The 21,217-nt window shown below is 40.7% G+C and overlaps 1 protein-coding gene across 1 annotated transcript; it reads right to left on the bottom strand.

Moving 5' to 3' along the window:
• Window positions 1-573: 573 nt before the first annotated feature.
• LOC105727941 (cathepsin G) lies at window positions 574-3,275 on the bottom strand. Its single transcript, XM_012468155.3, has 5 exons — window positions 3,168-3,275; window positions 2,277-2,424; window positions 1,696-1,831; window positions 1,299-1,553; window positions 574-862 (listed from the first exon to the last, which is right to left on the bottom strand). The coding sequence occupies exons 1-5, from the start codon at window positions 3,220-3,222 to the stop codon at window positions 689-691; spliced, it is 768 nt and encodes a 255-aa protein (XP_012323578.1). The 5' UTR covers window positions 3,223-3,275; the 3' UTR covers window positions 574-688.
• Window positions 3,276-21,217: the final 17,942 nt, after the last annotated feature.

The following is a 21,217-nucleotide window of genomic DNA, read 5'->3' as shown; positions in this document are numbered from 1 at the left end:
TTCTTCTGGAGCAGAGAGCCTTGCCCTGGGGAAAGACATGTCCTTCCACCACTCCCCAAGATGAAGGGGAAAGTGAAATGGGGGGAGACAGGGGAATGAGTGGCTTAAAGGAGGAAAGAAGCTTGTCTAGATCTCCAGCATCTGGAGGTTTCATTTTTTCTGGGAAAGGCACCCAATTTTTTGGGAGGAAGTCGACTCAGCCCTGGCACACATTTGTTGCTTGCTCACTATGGAACTGAATGTTTGTGTCCCTCAAAAATTCCTATGTTGAAACCTAATCCCCAATGTGATGGTATTAGGTCGGGCCTTTGGATGTGATTAGGTCGTAAGAGCAGAGCTCTTTGAATGGGATTAGGGCCCTTGTAAAAGAGACCTCAGAGAACTCCCTTGCCCCTTTACCATATGAGGATACAGGGAGATGATGTCTCTGAACCAGAAAGCGGGCCCTTATTAGACACTGAATTTGCTGGTGACTTAATCTTAGCCTTCTTAGCCTCTAGACCTGTGAGAAATAAATTTGTTATTTATAAGCCACCCAATTTGTGCTATTTTGTTGTAGCAGTCCAAACAAAATAAGTACTGAATGACATTTAATGAACAAATGAGGAATTGGTTTTTTACACTCCGTGGACATTAAGGCTCTGGCAACCCCATGGAGCTGGCCTGTGTCCCCTAGAAGAAGAGTCAGTCACAGGGCGGTCTCCATCTGATCCAGCTGTTCCAAGCGTCTCATTGTTCTCCTTATCCAGGACAGGAAACTCGCGACCCTGGTGAAGACTGCTGGAGGAGTCGCTGTCTGTCTTCCGTAGGAGACGATGCCATGGGCGGCATTGTTACACACCAGGGGGCCTCCGGAGTCCCCCTGTAGGTAGAAAAGGGAAGGGACACTAAGACAGGTCTCCCTGCTCCTGCCACCCTGAACCCCGGGCTCACAGAGAAGGCAGGGGTGGGTGGGCCTCTTCAATTACTGGGTGTGTGTAAGTTGGAAGATCGCTGGGGTGCAGGAATCAAACCTCTGGGTCTTTTCGGTCGCTGGGCTCCAGCTCTGCCAGGGTTACTGTCTCCAGCCCAATCCGAGTCAAGGTACCTCCCCAGTCTCCAGGAGGATGTTGCCTATGTATGTGTTGTGGGTCTACCTCCTATTCCCCTAGAGACCAGGTTGATGGGTAAAACAATAACCAGGCCACCCTGGTCTGGCCCCCAGGCTGAGGCTGTGGGGATGGAGCCTGTTCTCACTGCCCTGGCTTTGCATGGACCCCTCTGTCCCAGGCTGTGTTGGCCAACGCCCACTGCCTTACCCTGAAGGCAGTCTTCCTTTCCCGCGGGTCCCCCACACAAAGCTGCGTTCGTCTGTCATAGGCCCCGTAGATGCGGAGGCACTGCTCATCCCTCTGCACTCTCATCTGCACCTCTCGGAGTCTGTCTGTTCTCCTCGTCTGGCTGACCAGGCCCCAGCCGGCCACAGTGCACAGTGTCCTTGGACTCAGTCTCTCTGGGGTTCTAGGCAGAGCCACTGGGCTCACGTTTCGATTCCGTCTGATTCTTCGGCTTAGCTGGAGGAAGAATGTAGGCATTCCCGCTCAGCTGGGGCCCCCAGCCCTCGCCCTCACCGTCACCCTGGAGCCCTGCCCTCACTTCCTCTTCCATGATCCCCAGACACACTAGGAAGTTGCCAGAGGACCAGGTAGGTGGTACCTGCAATAACATGATGTCATTCTGGAAGTTCTGCGGATCATATTGAGGGTGGCGGATGGCTCTGCGCACAGGGACGTGTTGCTGGGTCCTTTCCTGTCTCCGCACATTGTGTGCCCCCAGGATGACATTTATAGAGCTGCAAAGGCAAGAGGTGGGTCTGGGATGCAGGAGCTGGGGTCCTTCAGTTCTGCAGGGCAGGCGGACAGCCGAGGGCAAGGCTGACGCTGACCAGAATCGAAGGGATGGGAGGTCCCTGGGGCTCAGCTGTATGCTCTTTCTCAGGAGCTCTGAGCTACAGATGGCAGCGGGTTAGTGACAGTCATGTTTGTTCCCCCAGATTAAATTGATAAATAGCTTGAGTTTATATTTTGAGCCCCACTATGTGTCTTCCGTCTCTTCCTCTTGCTCTTTCTGATCATGTCCTCCTTTCCTCCTCATTTACACTGGCCTGTTCCCACCCACAAAAACTCACTTGCTCTCTTTCACCCTTTCATTGCTACAACCCTTCTTTCAGAGGGCCCCTTTGATGAACTCCTCAGGGCTGTGTTCCTGGCTGATCAGGAAGCTCCTTAGCTCTGTACCTTCCCCAGCAGTGAGCTGCTGTTAGCACAAAGTCTTCTCGCACCAGGAAGCCCCCACAATTCGTCCGATCTCCTTGAGACTGAATCTGAAGGAACGCCATGTAGGGGCGGGAGTGGGGCCTGGTTTCCCGGCCTCCGATGATCTCCCCTGGAAGGAAGCATTTGGCACTTACGTCTATGCTTGCTGAATCTGCTGTGTGGGTACAAGATTAGTGGTTCCAGAAAGGCAGGAATATGGGGACGTCAGGAAAGACGGTGAAGGCGAGGGAGGAGTTGGTGCTGAGGGTTGGAGTCTACAGGGCACCAGATCGGGAGGGGACTCCAGGGTTCTACAGGAAACACTGGCCTCAGCTAGGCCTCAGCTCCCTCCTCCTCCTCCCCAAAAGAGGGAGAACAACCATTGTTCCAGGAAAGGACAGCTTCAGCCTCAGGTATTGAAGAGACACTTTGCTGAAAGTACAGGGTTGTCCCTGAAGTTCCCTTATACTTTTATCCTCATGAAGCTTCCCAGAGCTCTCTGAGTGCAATTCAAGACCACCTGGGACTGGTGTTTAAAAATCTAGGTGTGAGCTGATGGTACTGTTATTGCTGTATCCTTACCTCCTAGGTAGGCTCTGACACATGCTGCCAAATTATTTATATAAAGCATGTTTTTATAGCACTTACAGTGTGAGGGAAATTCCAAGACATTTAAGTACTCTAACTTACTTAACTCCCATGGCAACTCTACAAGGCTGGTATTAATATTATTCTCATTTATAGATGAGAAACCTGAGGAAATATGAATTCAAATAAGTTGCTCCACAGTACAGAATTAGGATATACCAAGGCAATCTGGCTCAAGAAGCTATGGATGGGGTCAGGCCTTTGAGGGTGGGAATGGTCACTCACCTGCCTCAGCCCCTGGAGGTAGGAGAAAGGCCAGCAGAAGCAAAAGTGGCTGCATCTTTCCTGAAAGGCTGCCCAGTCAGCTGCTGCTGTGCTTCCTCCTGCTAGACTTTAAGGCCTTGAGAGAGGAAGTAAGGGGTGGGGACAGGGGATTGAGAATTCACAGTCCCATTCTCCTGCTACCATGATAGGTTTCATCACCCAAGGCTGTTCAGGAGGTTTGCCCACAAACTGCCAGAGATCTGGTTGAGAGGGAATAATCCAAGCCAACATGGTGCGCTTCTGTGCTGCTGCTGAGTCAGTGTCAAGAGCAGCAGTAGGAACCCAGCACAACAAGGAGAGGGCTTTGGATAATGTGTCCAGAGCCCTCAATCCATCAAATTCCAGAATGCTCCAGCAAAGCAAGAAAGCTGGTAGCTTCCCATTTCCTGTTTTCTATTCCTCTGGGTTTAGAGCATCAGTCCTTTTTAATTTCTGGGTTTCTCCAAATTAATGCAAGTTCCCTGGATTGCTTATCAGTATATGCTTAATAAGTCTGGGACAAGGATGAATAAAAGGGTGTGGTGTGGTGAGGGATGTGGGTACAGGAATAAGTTGAAGGGGGCAGAAAAGAAAAGGGTAAGCCTGCCTGCTTTTACTCTTTGGCCCAAGACCACCCTCTGAGACCCCTGTTGCTCCCATTCCTTTCTAGAAGTTGTCAAGTCAGATTGCGTAGACACTCTCATGAGTGGGTGAAGGGTGCTGCTGGAGAAAGAAAAGGAAGACTAAGGCTCTAACATTCACAATTACTTTCTCAGGTCACTTGAGCCCTCAGTGAAATTTACGACACACTGAAGACTTCTACTTGCCTGCTTCCTACCAAGGTTAAGGTCTTTGTGTTCCAGATGGTTCCTTGGTTGCAGAAAAGGCTTAGTGACTTGGTTTTATTGGGAGCTGTCATATCCTAGCTGGAAAATATTTAAGATCCCATTTCACTGATGACTTAGAGGCCCATCAACCTAATCCCAGGGGCCATAGTTTCTGAGAAGGAGGTATATTCATTGCTGTGCTACCTATAAGAGAATGAGAGCCACAAACTCAACAGTGGGAGAAAAGAGCAGCAAATTATTGCAGAGTAACACAGTGGATCATCAAAAACACTTAAAAATATTTTGAAGATTCTGTGTACGCACAGAAAACCGTGGTAATCCAGTATAATTTTTGCAGAAATAGCAGAACTGAAGATTAATACAATTCCCAATCCCTTTTTTCTGTCTTTTATTTTTTAAATATTTTACTTATGTATTTATTTTTAACTTTTATTTTAGGTCTTGGGGTACATGTGAATGTTTGTTACATAGGTAATAGGTATTTGTTTTACATATTAATCACCCACATATTAAGCTCAGCACCCAATAGTTATCTTTCTGCTTTTCTCCTTCCTACAGCACTGTTGTTTTCTTCTTTGTGTTCATAAGTTCTTATCATTTAGCTCTCACTTATAAGTGAGAACATGTATTATTTGGTTTCCTGTGTTAGTTTGCTAAGGATAATAGCTTCTAGCTCCATCCATGTCCCTGCAAAGGACATGATCCATTCTTTTTTATGGCTGCATATGTATATGTACCATATTTTCTTTATCCAGTTCATTGATGGGCAGTTAGATTGATTCCGTGTCTTTGCTATTGTGAATAGTGCTGCAGTGAACATTTGTGTGCATGCGTCTTTACAGTAGAATGATTTATATTCCTCTCGGTATATATCCAGTTATGAGATTGCTGGGTTGATTGGTAGTTCTGCTTTTAGCTGTTTGAGGAATCATCATACTGCTTTCCACAATTTTGTAGAAGTAATTTACACTCCCACCAACAGCGTATTTGTGTTCTCTTTTCTCTGCAACTTTGCCAGCATGAGTTATTTTTTGACTTTTTAGTAATAGCCATTCTTATTAGTATGAGATATAATTCCCAGTCTTTATGGAGTATAATAGGCCCTCTTGAAAATCTCATGAAAGTTAAGAATCCTTTCCTTACACATAAATATATAATTATTTCACTTTTTTTTTTTAGAGCTGCACAGAGTTTATCCTCTTCTCTTGTACAGGCTCTATACAATTTCTTTATGCATCTGAAAAGTAACATGACGAAGATGGAAACAAAGAGAGACTAGTATAGCACCTTTATTAGTGCCTTAGCATTTGGCATAATTTTAATTTATTTAAAATTTACATTTTATTTTTAAAAAATATTAGATTAACTTAAAAATAAAAGAAAGGGATAAAGTAAAGCCTGCACATGTGAATAAAGAGGAATAAAAGATATCCATTCAGTCATGTAATAAAGATTAATTAGGAAATTTCATTAATAGTGACCTAGGATTTCATGCAGTCTTCTCACTAAAAGGAATCAAAGCTGTTTAAGATATCTAAAAACCTTAAAAGCCTTGAAGAACTACCAGCATTGAAGTGACTATCAGATCAAGTTGAAGGAATAATCAGAGTCTAGTTAGGAAGCTACTTTCATTCCAAGGGAATGTGCTGAATTCACAAAATTTCAACTTTTTTCTTTTGATAACCACACTAAGGAGAAATCTGTAGAAAATATTTAAAGAATGCTATATGGTTCCCTCTGAAGAATGGCTGTTACCCTTCCCTTTATGGGACTAGCATAACCTCTATGCCAAACCCAATAAAGACTATATAGAAATGAAACATTACAGGTCAATATAACTTTTTAATATTGATGCAATCAAATCAATCAATAAGCAAGTATATATTAATATATCATAAGTAATTTGGGTTTATCCTAGGAAAACATAGTTGACTTTTCATTTGAAAAGCAATATTGCTGTAACACATCATATGAACTGATTAAAGAAGAAACATCATGTGATTATTTAATTGAAACAATGAAGTCCTCAAGCATTCACTAAAATTTACCCTTATTTACTTAAAATATTCTTGGAAGACTAGGAATAAAAAGAAATGTCTAATCTGATAAAAGTTATCCACAAAATTCCCACAGCAATCATTATGCTTAATGGAAAAGATTTGTTGAGAGCAAAACATTATAAGAATGCCTGAATACAGATTATTATCAGTTCTGCTCAACAGTACACTAGAGGTTTTAACCAGTGCAGTTAGGCAGGAAATGGAAATGAAAGGTATAAAGATAGGAAAAGAGGAAACAACATTGTAATGATTTGAAGAAATAATAGTATATGTAGACAATCCAAAAGCATCTACAGGTAAATTGCCATAATTAATAAAAGTTTTACAGATTTGCTAGAAAAAAATCAATTTTGAAAATTAATCATATTTCTACATGTACTGCAACACTGTTAGAAAGAAATTTTTAGAAAGTAATGCTTAAATGGCATGGAAATGATCAAATAACTAAATATAAATCTAAAAGAATATATGAAAGACCTCTTTGGTAAAAATTATAAAACTGAATGAAGAGACGTTCAAGAAAACCTAAACACAGAGAGATTCCATGTTCATAGATTAGAAGAAGACTGAATATTGTAAAAATGTCAGTTCTCCCAAAATCGATCTATAGATTCATTTCACCAAGAGGTATTTTATAGAACTTAACTGATTGTAAGTATATTTGGAAAACAAATGGCCAATGATAGCTAGGACACTTTTAAAGAATGAGAATAAGGTGGAAGACTTGTTTTAGGAAACAAAGCCATAGGAATGACGGTAGTGTGGTATTGATGAGGCATAGAAACATAGACTAATGAACCAGAAATAAGAACTCCACACACGTGGACATAAACATAGATGGATACTTGATTTATGCTGGATGTTGCATCTTTCATGATAGTAGAGAAAAGACTATTTTCTTTTTTCTCTCCAATAAATGGTACTTGGATAATAAAGTACCTTTATGGTGTCCTATAGAGACACATATTTTCTATGTGGAAAAATTAAACTTGATCTTATTCTCTCAAAATATCAAAAAACGTAATCCAGGTGGATTATGGATCCAAGTGGGAATAATGATTTAAAAATATAATGGAAGAATATCTTCATGATAGGTAAAGATTTAGATACTGTGTGTAAGTACTAATAATGAAGAAAATGGCTGATGAATTTGACACTCAAAATTGAGAGAAACAAAAGACAATTCATAGAATGGGCAAAGATGCTTGAAATACACATAACCAACAAATATATATTCAAATTATATAAAGTGCTTGTACAAATCTGGCCAGGTGTGGTGGCTCACCCATGCCCAGCACTTTGCGGGGCCAAGGCAGGCAGATCACTTAAGGTCAGGAGTTGGGGACCAGCCTGACTCAACACAGTGAAAACCCTTCTCTACTAGGAATACACACAAAAAAATTAGCCGGGTTGGTGGTGCATACCTGTAACCTCAGCTAACTTGGCAGGCTGAGGCAGGAGAATTGCTTGGGGAACTGGGGAGTCTGAGGTTGCTTACTGGGCAACAAAGCAAGATTCTATCTCAAAAACAAACAAAAACTTGTGATGAAGAAGATAATTAACTTAATAAAACAATAGTCAAAAGACTTGAACAGTTTTATCTCAAAACAGGAAATCAAAGTGGTCAATAAACATGAAAAGGTGTTATTCTCACTAGCTATTAGAGAAGCACCCATTTGAAGCACACTGAAGGCCAGGTATGGTGGCTCATGCCTGCAATCCCAACACTTTGGGAGGCCAAGGTGAGGGGATCATTTGAGCCCAGGAATTTGAGACGGGGTGTGATGGCATGTGCCTGTGGTCCCAGCTACTTGGGAGGCTGAGGTGAGAGTTGAGGCTGCAGTGAGCCATGATTGCACCACTGCACTCCAGCTCGGGTGACAAGGTAAGATGCTGTCTCAAGGGAAAAAAAAGAAAAGAAAAAAGAAAAAAAGTGATACCAGTTACAGCTACCCTGTTGCCTCTTTTCCCACTCCTAGGTATATATTCTAGAGAAACATCTGTTGTAAATTTTTACCAGATACATGTCCATGAAGGTCATAGCAGCATTGTTTATGATAGTCTCAAACTGAAAACACTTGGAAGGTCCACCAACAGCAGCACAAATAATCAAACTGTAATATATTCCTATAATGGAATATTGCATAGCCATAAAAATGAAACTCTTCCTTCATGCAGCTATGCAAATGGATCTTATAAGCATAGTGTTAAAATGACCCAAGAAGGCAACTTTAACTTTATTTATATGAAGTTCAAAACTAGGCAAAATGAAACTATATTGGATAGAAATACATATATATATATAAGGTAAATGTATAATGAAAAGCAAGGAAGTAGTTATCACCAATGTCCGAATAGTAGTAACTCTGGAATTGGAGGGCAGAGAGGGCATTTTGAGTGGAAGGAGACATATGGAAGATTTCAATAGTGCTGACCGTATCCAATTTCCTGACATAAAATGTAGTGTTTGCCTTATAATTATTCTTTAAACTTTCCATTTATGTTTTGTGAACTTCTCTTGTGTGTACGTTTTGTAATACTTTTTTTTTTTTTAAAGTCTCATTGCCAGAGGATGGGGATTAGAGAGAACATTTGGATGGAGAGGGGAATACATAAGAATAGAGTGGGGCGGGGCGCGGTGGCTCACGCCTGTAATCCTAGCACTTTGGGAGGCCGAGGCGGGTGGATCACGAGGTCAAGAGATCGAGACCATCCTGGTCAACATGGTGAAACCCCGTCTCTACTAAAAATACAAAATATTAGCTGGGCATGCTGGTGCGTGCCTGTAATCTCAGCTACGCAGGAGGCTGAGGCAGGAGAATTGCCTGAACCCAGGAGGCGGAGGTTGTGGTGAGCCGAGATCGCACCATTGCACTCCAGCCTGGGTAACAAGAGTGAAACTCCGTCTCAAAAAAAAAAAAGAATAGAGTGGGACACATGCTTTTTATTTTAATAAAAATTGTAATATTTGAACCAAAAGACCAATATGTTTCACAATATCCATAGCTGGTTACATCTGCTTTTGACTGTTTTATTACATTTCCGTCAGTTATGATTTTTTCTCCTCTGGGATGTTGGGACATTAAGGTAAGGCGTTTTCCACCTCCTCCCTGGGCCCCATAAGCCACCAACAATGCAAATCCTCTGAGAAGGCAGTTGCCAGCTGTTGCTGGGTCAAATCCCCCTCCCTTCCTCTGATGCCACTCTAGTCAGTAACCAATCTAGTTCCTCTTGGCTTTGTAGGGGACCAGCATAGTACTGAGGCTCTCCAGACCCTCAGGGCTACTTTAAAATCACTCTTAAAAGAACATTTTGGAAGCTCCTTGGGAAGTTCCTACTGATGAGCTTGTGATTGCTTTATTAAGTGTCAGTGCTGAGAGAAGGCTGTGCCAGAGCCATTGTCTTCCAATCACAGTTGTCTTCAGGGAGCCAGATGCTTTCTTGCCAAGAATTGGCCTGTGTTGTCATTCTTGTAGGGAAGAAAAGGTGACAAAGGAAAGAGTGAATCCCTTAGAGGGTCCTGAAATACATAATTTGTTGTAGCAAATTCACTGGGAGCTGCTTAAAATCTTCAAATCAGAGTAGTTAAAGGGAAACAGGCAATGCAGAAGCCCTGGATATGACAGAGAAAGGTTTGAAAAAAGACTCCAGGTTCTTCATGTTTCCTGGCAAAAAGCTTATGTCTAAGATTGAACAATGCTGCTGAGATCCTGGGTAAATGTGAGAAAGAGGTGAAGGTGATTGTGTGTGTGTGTGTGTGTAAAATTTTCCATATCAGTTCCTCCATTGGTGAACATTTAGGTTGATTACATATCTTTGCTATTGTGGGCAGTGCTGCATAAACATGGAAGTGCAGGTATTCCTTTGAAATACTGATTTCCTTTCCTTAGTAGCTCTATTTTTTGTTTTTTTGTGACACCACCATACTGTTTTCCATAATTGCTGTACTAATTTATATTCCCACCAACAGTGAATAAGTTTCCTTTCCTCTCTATCTTTGCCAGCATTTCTTATATTTTGTCTTTTTAACAATAGCATTATAACTGAAGTCAGATGATATCTCGTTGTGGTTTTGATTTGCATGTCCCTGATAATTAGTGATGTTGAACATTTTTTCATATCTCTGTTGGTCATTTCTATGTCTTCTTTTGAGGAATGTTTATTCAGATCCTTTGCCCTTTTTCATGGGATTATCACTATTATTATTATTTTGCTGTTGAGTTGAGTTCCTTTTATATTCTGGATGTTAGTCCCTTGTTGGATAAATAGTTTGAAAATATTTTCTCCCATTTTACAGGTTTCCTCTTTATTCTGTTGTTTCCTTTGCTGTGCAGAGCTTTTATTTTAATATAGTCTATTTTGTCTATATTTGTTTTTGTTGCCTGTGCTTTTGAGGTCTTTTTTTTTTTTTTTGAGACAGAGTCTTACTCTGTCACCAGGTGCCAGGCTGGAGTGCAATGGCATGACCTCGGCTCACTGCAACCTCTGCTCCCGCTTTTGAGGTCTTTTTTTTTTTTTTTTTTTTTTCAAGGCAGGGCCCCGCGGATGCACAGGCCCAGCCTTCTGAGGTCTTAACCATGAAATCTTTGCCTAGATTGAAGTCCTGAGGCATTACTCCTATTTTTTTTCTAGTAGTTTTATAGTTTTGGGTCTTACATTTAAGGCTTTAATCCATTTCAAGTTAGTTTCTGTATATGGAAAGAGATAGGGATCTAGTTTCATTTTTCTGCATTTTGATAGCCAGTTTTGCCAGAATCATTTACTGAAGAGGGTGTTCTTTTCCCAATGTATGCTTTTGGCTACTCTGTCAAAAATCAGTTGGCTGTAAATACATGGATTTGTTTCTGGGTTCTCTATTATGTTCTATTAGTCTAAATGTCTGTTTTAATGCCAGTGGCATGCTGATTTGGTTGCTATAGCTTTGTAGTATATTTTAAAGTCAAGTAGTGTGATGCCTCCAGCTTTGTTCTTTTTGCTGAGGATTACTTTGACTATTCAGGATCTTTTTTGGTTCCATATACATTTCAGGATATTTTTCTATGTCTGTGAACAATGTCATTGATATTTTGATAGAATTTGCACTGAATCCATAGATAGGGATTGCTTTGGGTAGTATGGTCATTTTTAAAAATATTAATTCTTCTTATTCCTGAGCATGAGATGTCTTTTCATTTCCTTTCTTTTTTATTTTTCCATAAATTATTGGGGTACTGGTGGTATTTTGGTTACATGAGTAAGTTTTTTAGTGGTGATTTGTGAGATTTTGGTGCACTCATCATCCGAGCAGTATACACTACACCATACTTGTAGTGTTTTATCCCTCTTCCCCCTTCCCACTTTTCCTCCCAAGTCCCCAAAGTCTATTGCATCATTCTTATATCTTTGCATCCTCGTAGCTTAGCTCCCATAGTGAGAATGTACAATATTTGGTTTTCCATTCCTGAGTTACTTCATTTAGGATAATAGTCTCCAATCTCATCCAGGTCACTGTGAATGCCGTTAATTCATTCCTGTTTGTGACTGAGTAGTATTCCATTGCATAAATATACCAACTTCTTTATCCACTTGTTGATTGATGGGCATTTGGGTTGGTTCCACGATTTTGCAGTTGTGAGTTGTGCTGCTATGAACATGCGTGTACAAGCATGTTTCTTGTATAATGACTCTTTTCTTCTGGGTAGATACCCAGTAGTGGGATTGCTGGATCAAATGATAGTTCTACTTTTAGTTCTTTAAGGAATCTCCACACTGTTTTCCATAGTGGTTGCACAAGTTTACATTCCCACCAGCTGTGTAGAAGTGTTGCCTGTTCACTGCACCCACGCCAACATCTACTTTTTTTGATTTTTTGATTATGGTTATTTTTGCAGGAGTGATATTGCACTGTTGTTTTGATTTGCATTTCCCTGATCATTAGTGATGTTGAGCATTTTTCATATGTTTGTTGGCCATTTGTAAATTTTCTTTTGAGAATTGTCTATTCATGTGCTTAGCCCACTTTTTGATGTGATTGTTTTTTTCTTACTGATTTGAGTTCGTTGTAGATTCTAGATATTAGTCCTTTGTCAGATATATAGATTGTGAAGATATTCTCCGACTCTGTGGGTTGTCTGTTTACTATGCTGACTGTTCCTTTTACCATGCAGAAGCTCTTTAGTTTAATTATGCTCCAACTATTTATCTTTGTTTTTATTGCATTTGCTTTTAGGTTCTTGGTCATGAAATCTTTGCTTTGGTCAACGCCTAGAAGGGTTTTTCCAATGTTATCTTCTAGAATTTTTATAGTTTCAGGTCGTAGGTTTAAGTCCTAATTCCATCTTGAGTTGATTTTTGTGTAAGACAAGAGATGAGAATCCAGTTTCATTCTCCTACATGTGGTTAGCCAATTATCCCAGCACTATTTGTTGAAAAGGTGTCCTTTCCCCACTTTATGTTTTTGTTTGCTTTGTCAAAGATCAGTTGGCTGTAAATATTTGGGTTTATTTCTGGGTTCCCTATTCTGTTCCATTGGTCTATGTGTCTATTTTTATACCAGTACCATGCTGTTTTGGTGACTATTGCCTCATAGTATAGTTTGAAATCAGGTAGTGTGATGCCTCCAGATTTGTTCTTTCTGCTTAGTCTTGCTTTGGCTATGTGAGCTCTTTTTTGGTTCCATATGAATTTTAGAATTTTTTTTTTCTAATTCTGTAAAGAATAATGGTGATATTTAGATGGGGATTGCATTTGTAGATTGCTTTTGGTAGTATGGTCATTTTCATAATATTGACTCTACCCTTCCATGAGCATGGGATATGTTTGCATTTGTTTGTGTCATCTATGATTTCTTTCAGTAGTGTTTTGTGGTTTTCCTTGTAAAGGTCTTTTGACTCCTTGGTTAGGTATATTTCTAAGTATTTATTTATTTATTTAGCAGCTAGTGTAAAAGGGTTGAGTTCTTGATTTGATTATCCACTTGGTTGCTATTAGTGTATCAAAGAGCTATTGATTTGTGTACATTAATCTTCTATCTGGAAACTTTGCTGAATTTTTTTTTTATCGGTTCTAGGAGCTTTCTGGAAGAGTCTTTAGGATTTTCAAGGCAAACAATTATATCATCCACAAACAGTGACAGTTTGATTTCCTCTTTACCGATTTGAATGCCCTTTATTTCTTTCTCTTGTCTAATTTCTCTGGCTAGGACTTCCAATACTAGGTTGAAGAGGAGTGGTGAGAGTGATCATCCTTGTCTTGTTCCAGTTCTCAGAGGGACTGCTTTCAACTTTTTTCTATTCGGTATCGTGTTGGCTGTGGGTTTGTCATAGATGGCTTTTATTACATTGAGGTATGTTCCTTGTATGACAATTTTGCTGAGAGTTTTAATCATAAAGTGGTGGTGTATGTTGTTGAATGCTTTTTCTGCATCAATTGAGATGATCACGTGATTTTTGTTTTAAATTCTGTTTATATGATGTATCACATTTATTGACTTGCATATGTTAATCATCCCTGCATCCCTGGTATGTAATCCACTTGGTCATGGTGGATTATCTTTTTTATATGTTGTTGGATTCGGTGAGCTGGTATTTTGTTAAGGATTTTAGCGTCTGTATTCATCAAGGATAATGGTCTGTAGTTTTCTTTTTTGGTTATGTCCTTTCCTGGTTTTGGTGTTAGGGTGATGCTGGCTTCATAGAATGAATTAGGGAGGGTTCCTTCTTTCTGTATTTTGTGGAAGAGTATCAAAAGAATTGGTACCAATTCTTCATTAAATGTCTGGTAGAATTCTGCTGTGAATCCATCGGTCCTAAACTTTAAATGATTTCTTGTATTTCAGTGGTGTCAATTGTAATATCTCCTGTTTCATTTCTTGGTGAGGTTGTTTGGATTTTCTCTCTTCTTTTCTTGGTTTATGTTGCTAATGGTCTTTCATTTATCTTTTTTATATTTTTTTGTTTCAATTTCATTTAGTTCTGCTCTGATATTAGTTATTTCCTTTCTTCTGCTGGGTTTAGGTTTAATTTGTTCTTATTTCTCTAATTCCTTGCATTGTGACCTTAGAATGTCAGTTTGCATTCTTTCAGTTTTTTTTTTTTTTTTTGATGCAGGTGTTTAGGGCTATGAACTTTCCTCTTAGCACCACCTTTGCTGTATCCTAGAGGTTTTGCTAGGATGTATCCTTATCGTCATTTAGCTCAAAGAATTTTAAATTTCTATCTTGATTTTGTTTTTGACCCAATGGTTATTCAGGATCAGGTTATTTAATTTTCATGTATTTGCATGATTTTAAAGGTTCTTTTGGGTTTGATTTCCTGTTTTATTCCATTGTGCTCTGAGAGAGTGCTTGATATAATTTCAGTTTTCTTAAATATATTGAAGCTCATTTTATGGTCTATCTTGGAGAAAATTCCATGCACTGTTGAATAGAATGTGTATTCTGCAGTTGTTGGATGAAATGCTCTGTATACATCTGTTAAATCCATTTGTTCCAATGTATAGTTTAAATCCATTGTTTCTTTGTTGGCTTTCTGTCTTGGTGACCTGCCTAGTGCTGTTAGTGGAGTATTGAAGTCCCCCACTGTTATTGTGTTGCTGTCTATCTCATTTCTTAGGTCTGTTAGTAATTGTTTTATAAATTTAAGAGCTCCAGTGTTAGGTACATATATTTTAGAATTGTGATATTTCCCATTGGACAAAGTCTTTTACCACTATATGTCCTTCTTTGTCTTTTTAACCATGGTTGCTTTAAAGTTTGTTTTGTCTGATATAAGAATAGCTACCCCTGCTTGCTTTTGGTGCCCATTTTCATGAAATGTCTCTTTCCACCCCTTTAAGTTTATGTGAGTCCTTATGTGTTAGGGGTGTCTCTTGAAGGCAGCAGATTGTTGGTTGTGAGATTTTTATCCATTTTGCAGTTCTGTATCTTTTATTTTTAATACTTTATATTCTGGGATACATATGCAAAATGTGCATGTTTGTTACATAGGTAGACATGTGCCATGGTGGTTTGCTGCACCCATCAACCCATCATATACATTAGGTATTTCTCCTAATGCTTTCCCTTTCCTAGCCCCTCACTCCCTGACAAGTCCCAGTGTGTGATGTTCCCCTCTCTGTGTCCATGTGTTCTCATCAACTCCCACTTATGAGTGAGAACATGCGGTGTCTGGTGTTCTGTTCCTGTGTTAGTTTGCTAAGAATGATGGTTTCCAGCTTCATCCATGTCCCTACAAAGGACATGAACTCATCCTTTTTTATGTCTGCATAGTATTCCATGGTGTATATGTGCCATATTTTCTTTAACCAGTCTATCATTGGTGGGCATTTGGGTTGGTTCCAAGTCGTTGCTATTGTGAACAGTGCTGCAATAAACATACATGTACAGGTGTCTTTATAGTAGAATGATTTATAATCCTTTGGGTGTATACCTAGTAATGGGATTGCTAGGTCAAGTGGTATTTCTGGTTCTAGATCCTTGAGGAATGGCCACACTTTCTTTCACAATGGTTGAACTAATTTACACTCCCACCAACAGTGTAAAAGCATTCCTATTTCTCCACATCCTCTCCAGCATCTGTTGTTTCCTGACTTTTTAATGATCACTATTCTAACTGGTTTGAGATGGTATCTCATTGTGGTTTTATTTGCATTTTTCTAATGACCAGTGATGATGAGCTTTTTTTAATATGTTTGTTGGCCGCATAAATGTCTTCTTTTGAGAAGTGTCTAGTCATACCTTTTACCCACTTTTTGATAGGGTTGTTGGTTTTTTTCTTGTAAATTTGTTTAAGTTCTTCTGTCAGATGGATAGATAGCAAAAATTTTCTCCCATCCTGTAGGTTGCCTGTTCACTCTAATGATGGTTTCTTTTGCTGTGCAGGAGCTTTTTAGCTTAATTAGATCCCATTTGTCAATTTTTGGGTTTTGTCCCATTGCTTTTGGTGTTTTAGTCATGAAGTCTTTGCCCATGCCTATGTCCTGAATGGTATTGCCTAGGTTTCTTTTCTAGCCTTTTTATGGTTTTAGGTTTTATATTTAAGTCTTTAATCCATCTTTAGTTAAATTTTGTATAAGGTATAAAGAAGAGTTTCAGTTTCAGTTTTCTGCATATGGCTAGCGAGTTTCCCCAGCACACTTTATTAAATAGGGAGTCCTTTTCCCATTGCTTGTTTTTGTCAGGTTTGTCAAAGATCAGATGGTTGTAGATGTGTGGCGTTATTCCTGAGGCCTCTGTTCTGTTCCATGGGTCTATATCTCTGTTTTGGTACCAGTACCATGCTGTTTTGGTTACTTGTAGAATAGTTTGAAGTCAGGTAGCGTGATGCCTCCAGCTTTGTTTTTTTTTTCTGTTTAGGATTATCTTGGCTATACAGGATCTTTTCTGGTTCCATATTAAATTTAAAGTAGTTTAATTGGAGCATTTATGGCATTTTCATGTTAGTATTGAGATGTGAGATTCTGTTGTATTCATCGTGCTGTTTGTTGCCTGTGTACTTTTTTTTCTTTTTGTTTTTTCTTTTGAACTTGTATTTTTGTTTCATAAGTCCTGTGTGATTTACGCTTTAAAGGGTTTCTGTTGCGATCTGTTTCCAGGATTTGTTTTAAGATTTAGAGCTCCTTTTAGCAGTTCTTGTTGTGGAGGCTTGATAGTGGCAAATTCTCACAGCATTTGTTTGTCTGAAAAAGAATGTATCTTTCCTTTATATATGATGCCCAGTTTTGCTGGATACTAAAATCTTGGCCAGTAATTGTTTTGTTTGAGGAGGCTGAAGACAAGGCCCCAAAATCTTCTAGCTTGTAGGGTTTCTGCTGAGAAATCTGCTGTTAATTGGATAGGTTTTCCTTCATAGGTTACCTGGTGCTTCTGTCTCACAGCTCTTAAGATTCTCTGTTTCTTCTTAATTTTAGATAACCTGATGACAATGTGCCTAGGCAATGATCTTTTTGTGATGAATTTCCCAGTTTTTTTTGTGCTTCTTGTACTTGGATGTCTAGGTCTCTAGGAAGATTGGGGAGGTTTTTCTCAATTATCCCCCCAAATATGTTTTCCAAACTTTTAGATTTCTCTTTTTCCTCAGAAACACAGATTATTCTTAGGTTTGTTTGTTTAACATAATCCCAGACTTCTTGGAGGCTTTGTTCATATTTTCTTATTCTTTTTTCTTTGTCTTTGTTGGATTGGGTTAATTCAAAGTCCTCATCTTTGAGCTCTGAATTTCTTCCTTCTACTTGTTCAATTCTATTGCTGAGACTTTCTAGAGCATTTTGCATTTCTATAAGTGTGTCAAATGTTTCCTCAATTTTTGATTTTTTTTTTTTTTGCTTTAAGTTATCTATTTCCTTAAATATTTCTCCCTTCACTTCTTGTATTTTTTTTTTTTTTTTTAATTTCCTTGCATTGGGCTTCACCTTTCTCTGGTTTCTTCCTGATTAGCTTAATAACTAACCTTCTGAATTCTTTTTCAGGTAAATCAGGGATTTCTTTTTGATCCATTGCTGGTAAACTAATGTGATTTTTTTGGGGTTGTTAAAGAGCCTTGTTTTGTCATATTACCAGAGTTGGTTTTCTGGTTCCTTCTCAATTGGGTGGGCTCTATCAGAGGGAAGGTCTAGGGCTGAAGGTTGTTGTTCAGATCCTTTTGTCCCATGGGGTGTTCCGTTGATGTAGTACTCTCTCCCTTTTCCTATAAATGTGGCTTCCTATGAGCAAAACTGCAGCAATTGCTGTTTGTCTTCTGGATCTGTCCACCCAGCAAGTCTACCCAGCTCTGGGCTGGTCCTGGGGGTTGTCTGCACAGAGTCCTGTGATATGAACCATCTATGGGCCTCTCAGCCAAGGATACCAGCACCTGTTCCGGTGAAGGTGGCAGAGGGGTGAAGTGGACTCCATGAAAGTTCTTCGCTTTGGTGGTTTAATGCTCTATTTCTGTGCTGGTTCGGCCTCCTGCCAGGAGGTGGTGCTTTCCAGATAGCATCAGCTGTGGTAGTATGGAAGAAACCACTGATGGACAGTGCCCTAGAACTCTGAAGATTATATGCCCTTTGTCTTCAGCTACCAGAGTGGGTAGGGAAGAACTATCAGATGGTGGCAGGGCTAGGCATCAGAGCTCAAATTCTCCTTGGGTGGGTTTTGCTGTGGCTGTTGTGGAGAATGGGGGTGAGGTTCCCAGGTCAATGGCGTTGTGTACCTAGGAGGGTTACGGCTGTCTCTGCTGAGTCATGCAGGTTGTCAAGGAAGTGGGGGAAAATTGGCAGTCACAGGCCTCACCCAGTTCCCATGCAAACCGAAGGGCCAATCTCACTCCCACTGTGCTCCCCTAACAACCCTGAGTCTGTTTCCAGGCAATGGGTGAGCTGGGCATGAGAACTTGCCCCAGGCTACCCACTGGTGTGAAAGAAAAGGGCTTCAGTTCTTCCCTCGCCTGTGGAGTCTGCACACTGGATTCATGCCCTTCCCTGATTTCTGGCCAGGAGGCTTCTTGCCCCATTCAAATTGTTACAAAGTTCATCTGGAGCTTTCCTTCTCCCTGTGGTGTTTTCCCCTTGCTCCTCTGGCCACCCTCCCAATGGATCCCTGTGGTACCTGGCAGGAATGGCTTGCCTGGGGACCCATTGAGCTCTCAGAGCCTTTCTACTGCTTCCTCTACCCCTGTATTTCTCTCAACTCTTTAAATTGACTCAGTGCCAGGTAAGGTTGAAAACTTCTCCCATAAACTGAGTTTCAGTTTCTCCAGTGTGAATGTGTGTTCAGGAGTGGAGGATCTCCCTTTTCAACTTCCACAGTTGGAGCACTCACAGTATTTAGGGTGTCTCCCAGGTCATGCAGGAGCAGTTTACCCTTTCAGAGGTCTCTGGGTCCTTTCAGGGTTGCTGGTTTGTTTTTGTAGTTGATATGGAGAAAAAATTCACAATGTGAATCTCCACAGGCTGCCCTGTCTGTGTGAGTTGGAGCTGCAATCTAGTCCTGCCTCCCTTCTGCCATGATGATTTCTAACGTCTTTTTATTTCTTTGTGTCGTTTTCATTTTATTTTTCAATGTGCTGGATTTTTTTCCCCATGTGTGGGATTTATTTGTTATTCTTTTTAGTGAAGTTTCTACTTTTTTCAGTGTTAGTCCCATTTGATTCAGTGTTTTCAGCTATTGTGAGTTTATAGAGTTCTGTCACATTTAACTCACTAGTGGTACTATTTGAGAGATAAGGATCCTAAACAAAGTTAACAGGGTCACTATTATATTAACTGTCTCACACTTGAACTGTAGCATTTCTTAGGTTTGTGGACTGAGGTTCATGTCTTCTATATGAAGAATAAACAAAACTAAGGCCGCTTTGGTTGTCTTCTTCCTTCCTTCCTGATATGGTTTGGCTCCATGTCCACACCCAAATCTCATCTTGAATTGTACTAATCCCCACGTATAGTGGGAGGGACCTGGTGGGAGGTAATTGAATCATGGGGGCCAGTTTTTCCTGTGCTGTTCTCATGATAGTGAATAAGTCTCATGAGATCTGCTGGTTTTATAAAGGAGAGTTTCCCTGCATAAGTTCTCTTGCCTGCTGCCATGTAAGATGTGACTTTGCTCCTAATTTGCCTTCTGCCATGATTGTGAGGTCTCCGCAGCCATGTGGAATTGTGAGTCAATTAAACCTCTTTCCTTTATAAATTACCCAATCTCAGGTATGTCCTTATTAGCAATGTGAGAACAGACTAATACACTTCCACACCTTTGGACACAGACTCCACTGAGCATAGATTAAAAACCTCAGGACCTGAGAATCTCCAAGTCTCTTCTAATATCACACACTATCCTGGAATCAAACCAGATCATGCATGTGAGGCTACAGGTAGAATACGGAGAATTTAATTATTTTTAAAACAAGACTTGCGGATTACAAATATAGATCCATTTGTGCAGACTGACCTGCCTGGTGGAAGGAGAAGAACCAGGAGAATTGAGATGAAATTTTTTATCATTGTAAATTTTCCAAAACCAGAGACAGAGCCTATTATATGCTTGGCACAAAGAGAGAGATCAGAAGGATTTGTCTATTGATAAATGGCATAGTGGTACTTCCAGCCTAGTAGCCCTGGAGCCCTCTGGTGCACAGCTGCCATAACTCCAGGTTGCCAACAGGGGGTGTCTGGGTCTGAGGCCAGGCCAGGCTGAAAGAGGTTGAGGCTGCTGAGGCCGTGACTGGCTCCACAGAAGGTGATGCCTGAGCCCCTGGGGAATGCTGCGCTGGACTGAGGGCCTCAGCCAGCCCTGCCAAGGTGGAAGGTGAGAGCTGGCTCCTCTGATCAGCATCAGGTGGGCTGGCAGCCCAGGTCAGGCTGGGACAAGCAGTAGGGGAGAATTTACACAGAGCTTGGAACTCTGTTAGGGAGATGAGAGAGAGGCTGGTTTCAGAGCAGGGTGAACTAGAAGGGAAAGAAACTGGTGGCGAGGGCACTTGAGTGAAAGACACTAGGGAGCTGGGAAGGCCAGCCAGGAAGGAAGGAGGTTGACTGAGCTCAGTGCTGGGCCTAGGGCAGGGAAATGAAATCTAGGGACAGAGGTGCAGTTCAGCCTCCTAAGCTGCAGGCAGGCCTGCCTTGGGAGGAGCCTGCCTGCCCCTGGAGGGATAAGCCCTGGAAATAGGAAACTGGGTGCTCATGGCATGGGCCCTGGCCTTCTGGGTCCCTGGAGTCATTTCCTTTTCACTTCCCTGCTCCATTCTCTGCCACATTGTTAGGGGAGCAGGTGGTTGGTTTTGAGATGATAAGAAATTCCTAAGGTCCAGAGAGGTTTATTTATTTTTTTGTGTGTGTGGTGGGGTGGTGAAGATTGTTTGTTTGTAATGGAGTTCAAACTAGCTCTGACAGAGGGTTCAGTATCAAAGACACATGATTGAGAAATTGGTGAAAAAACTGTACAGCATGGGGTTTAGGAAAGAGAGAAAGCTGGGGGAGAAAGGAGGAAGCAAAAGCCAGAACTGACAGCAGACAGCTGCCTGGAACAGCATTGTTACATTTTGAAGATGGTTCAATGAATAAATAAGACTCCAGTCATATTTATGCTAGAGATTCATTTATTACAGCCCTGCAACCCGGAATGCCCACCCCCATGGGATTCTTGCCTCAGTACCAGAGAAGATGGTTAGGCCCAGAG

This window comes from Aotus nancymaae, unplaced genomic scaffold (assembly GCF_030222135.1).
Source record: "Aotus nancymaae isolate 86718 unplaced genomic scaffold, 86718_ANA_hifiasm-v0.15.2.pri h1tg000011l, whole genome shotgun sequence".
NCBI lineage: Eukaryota > Metazoa > Chordata > Mammalia > Primates > Aotidae > Aotus > Aotus nancymaae.
The sequence above is the reverse complement of the archived record's forward strand: the minus strand, read 5'-3'. Positions and strand labels throughout refer to the sequence as shown.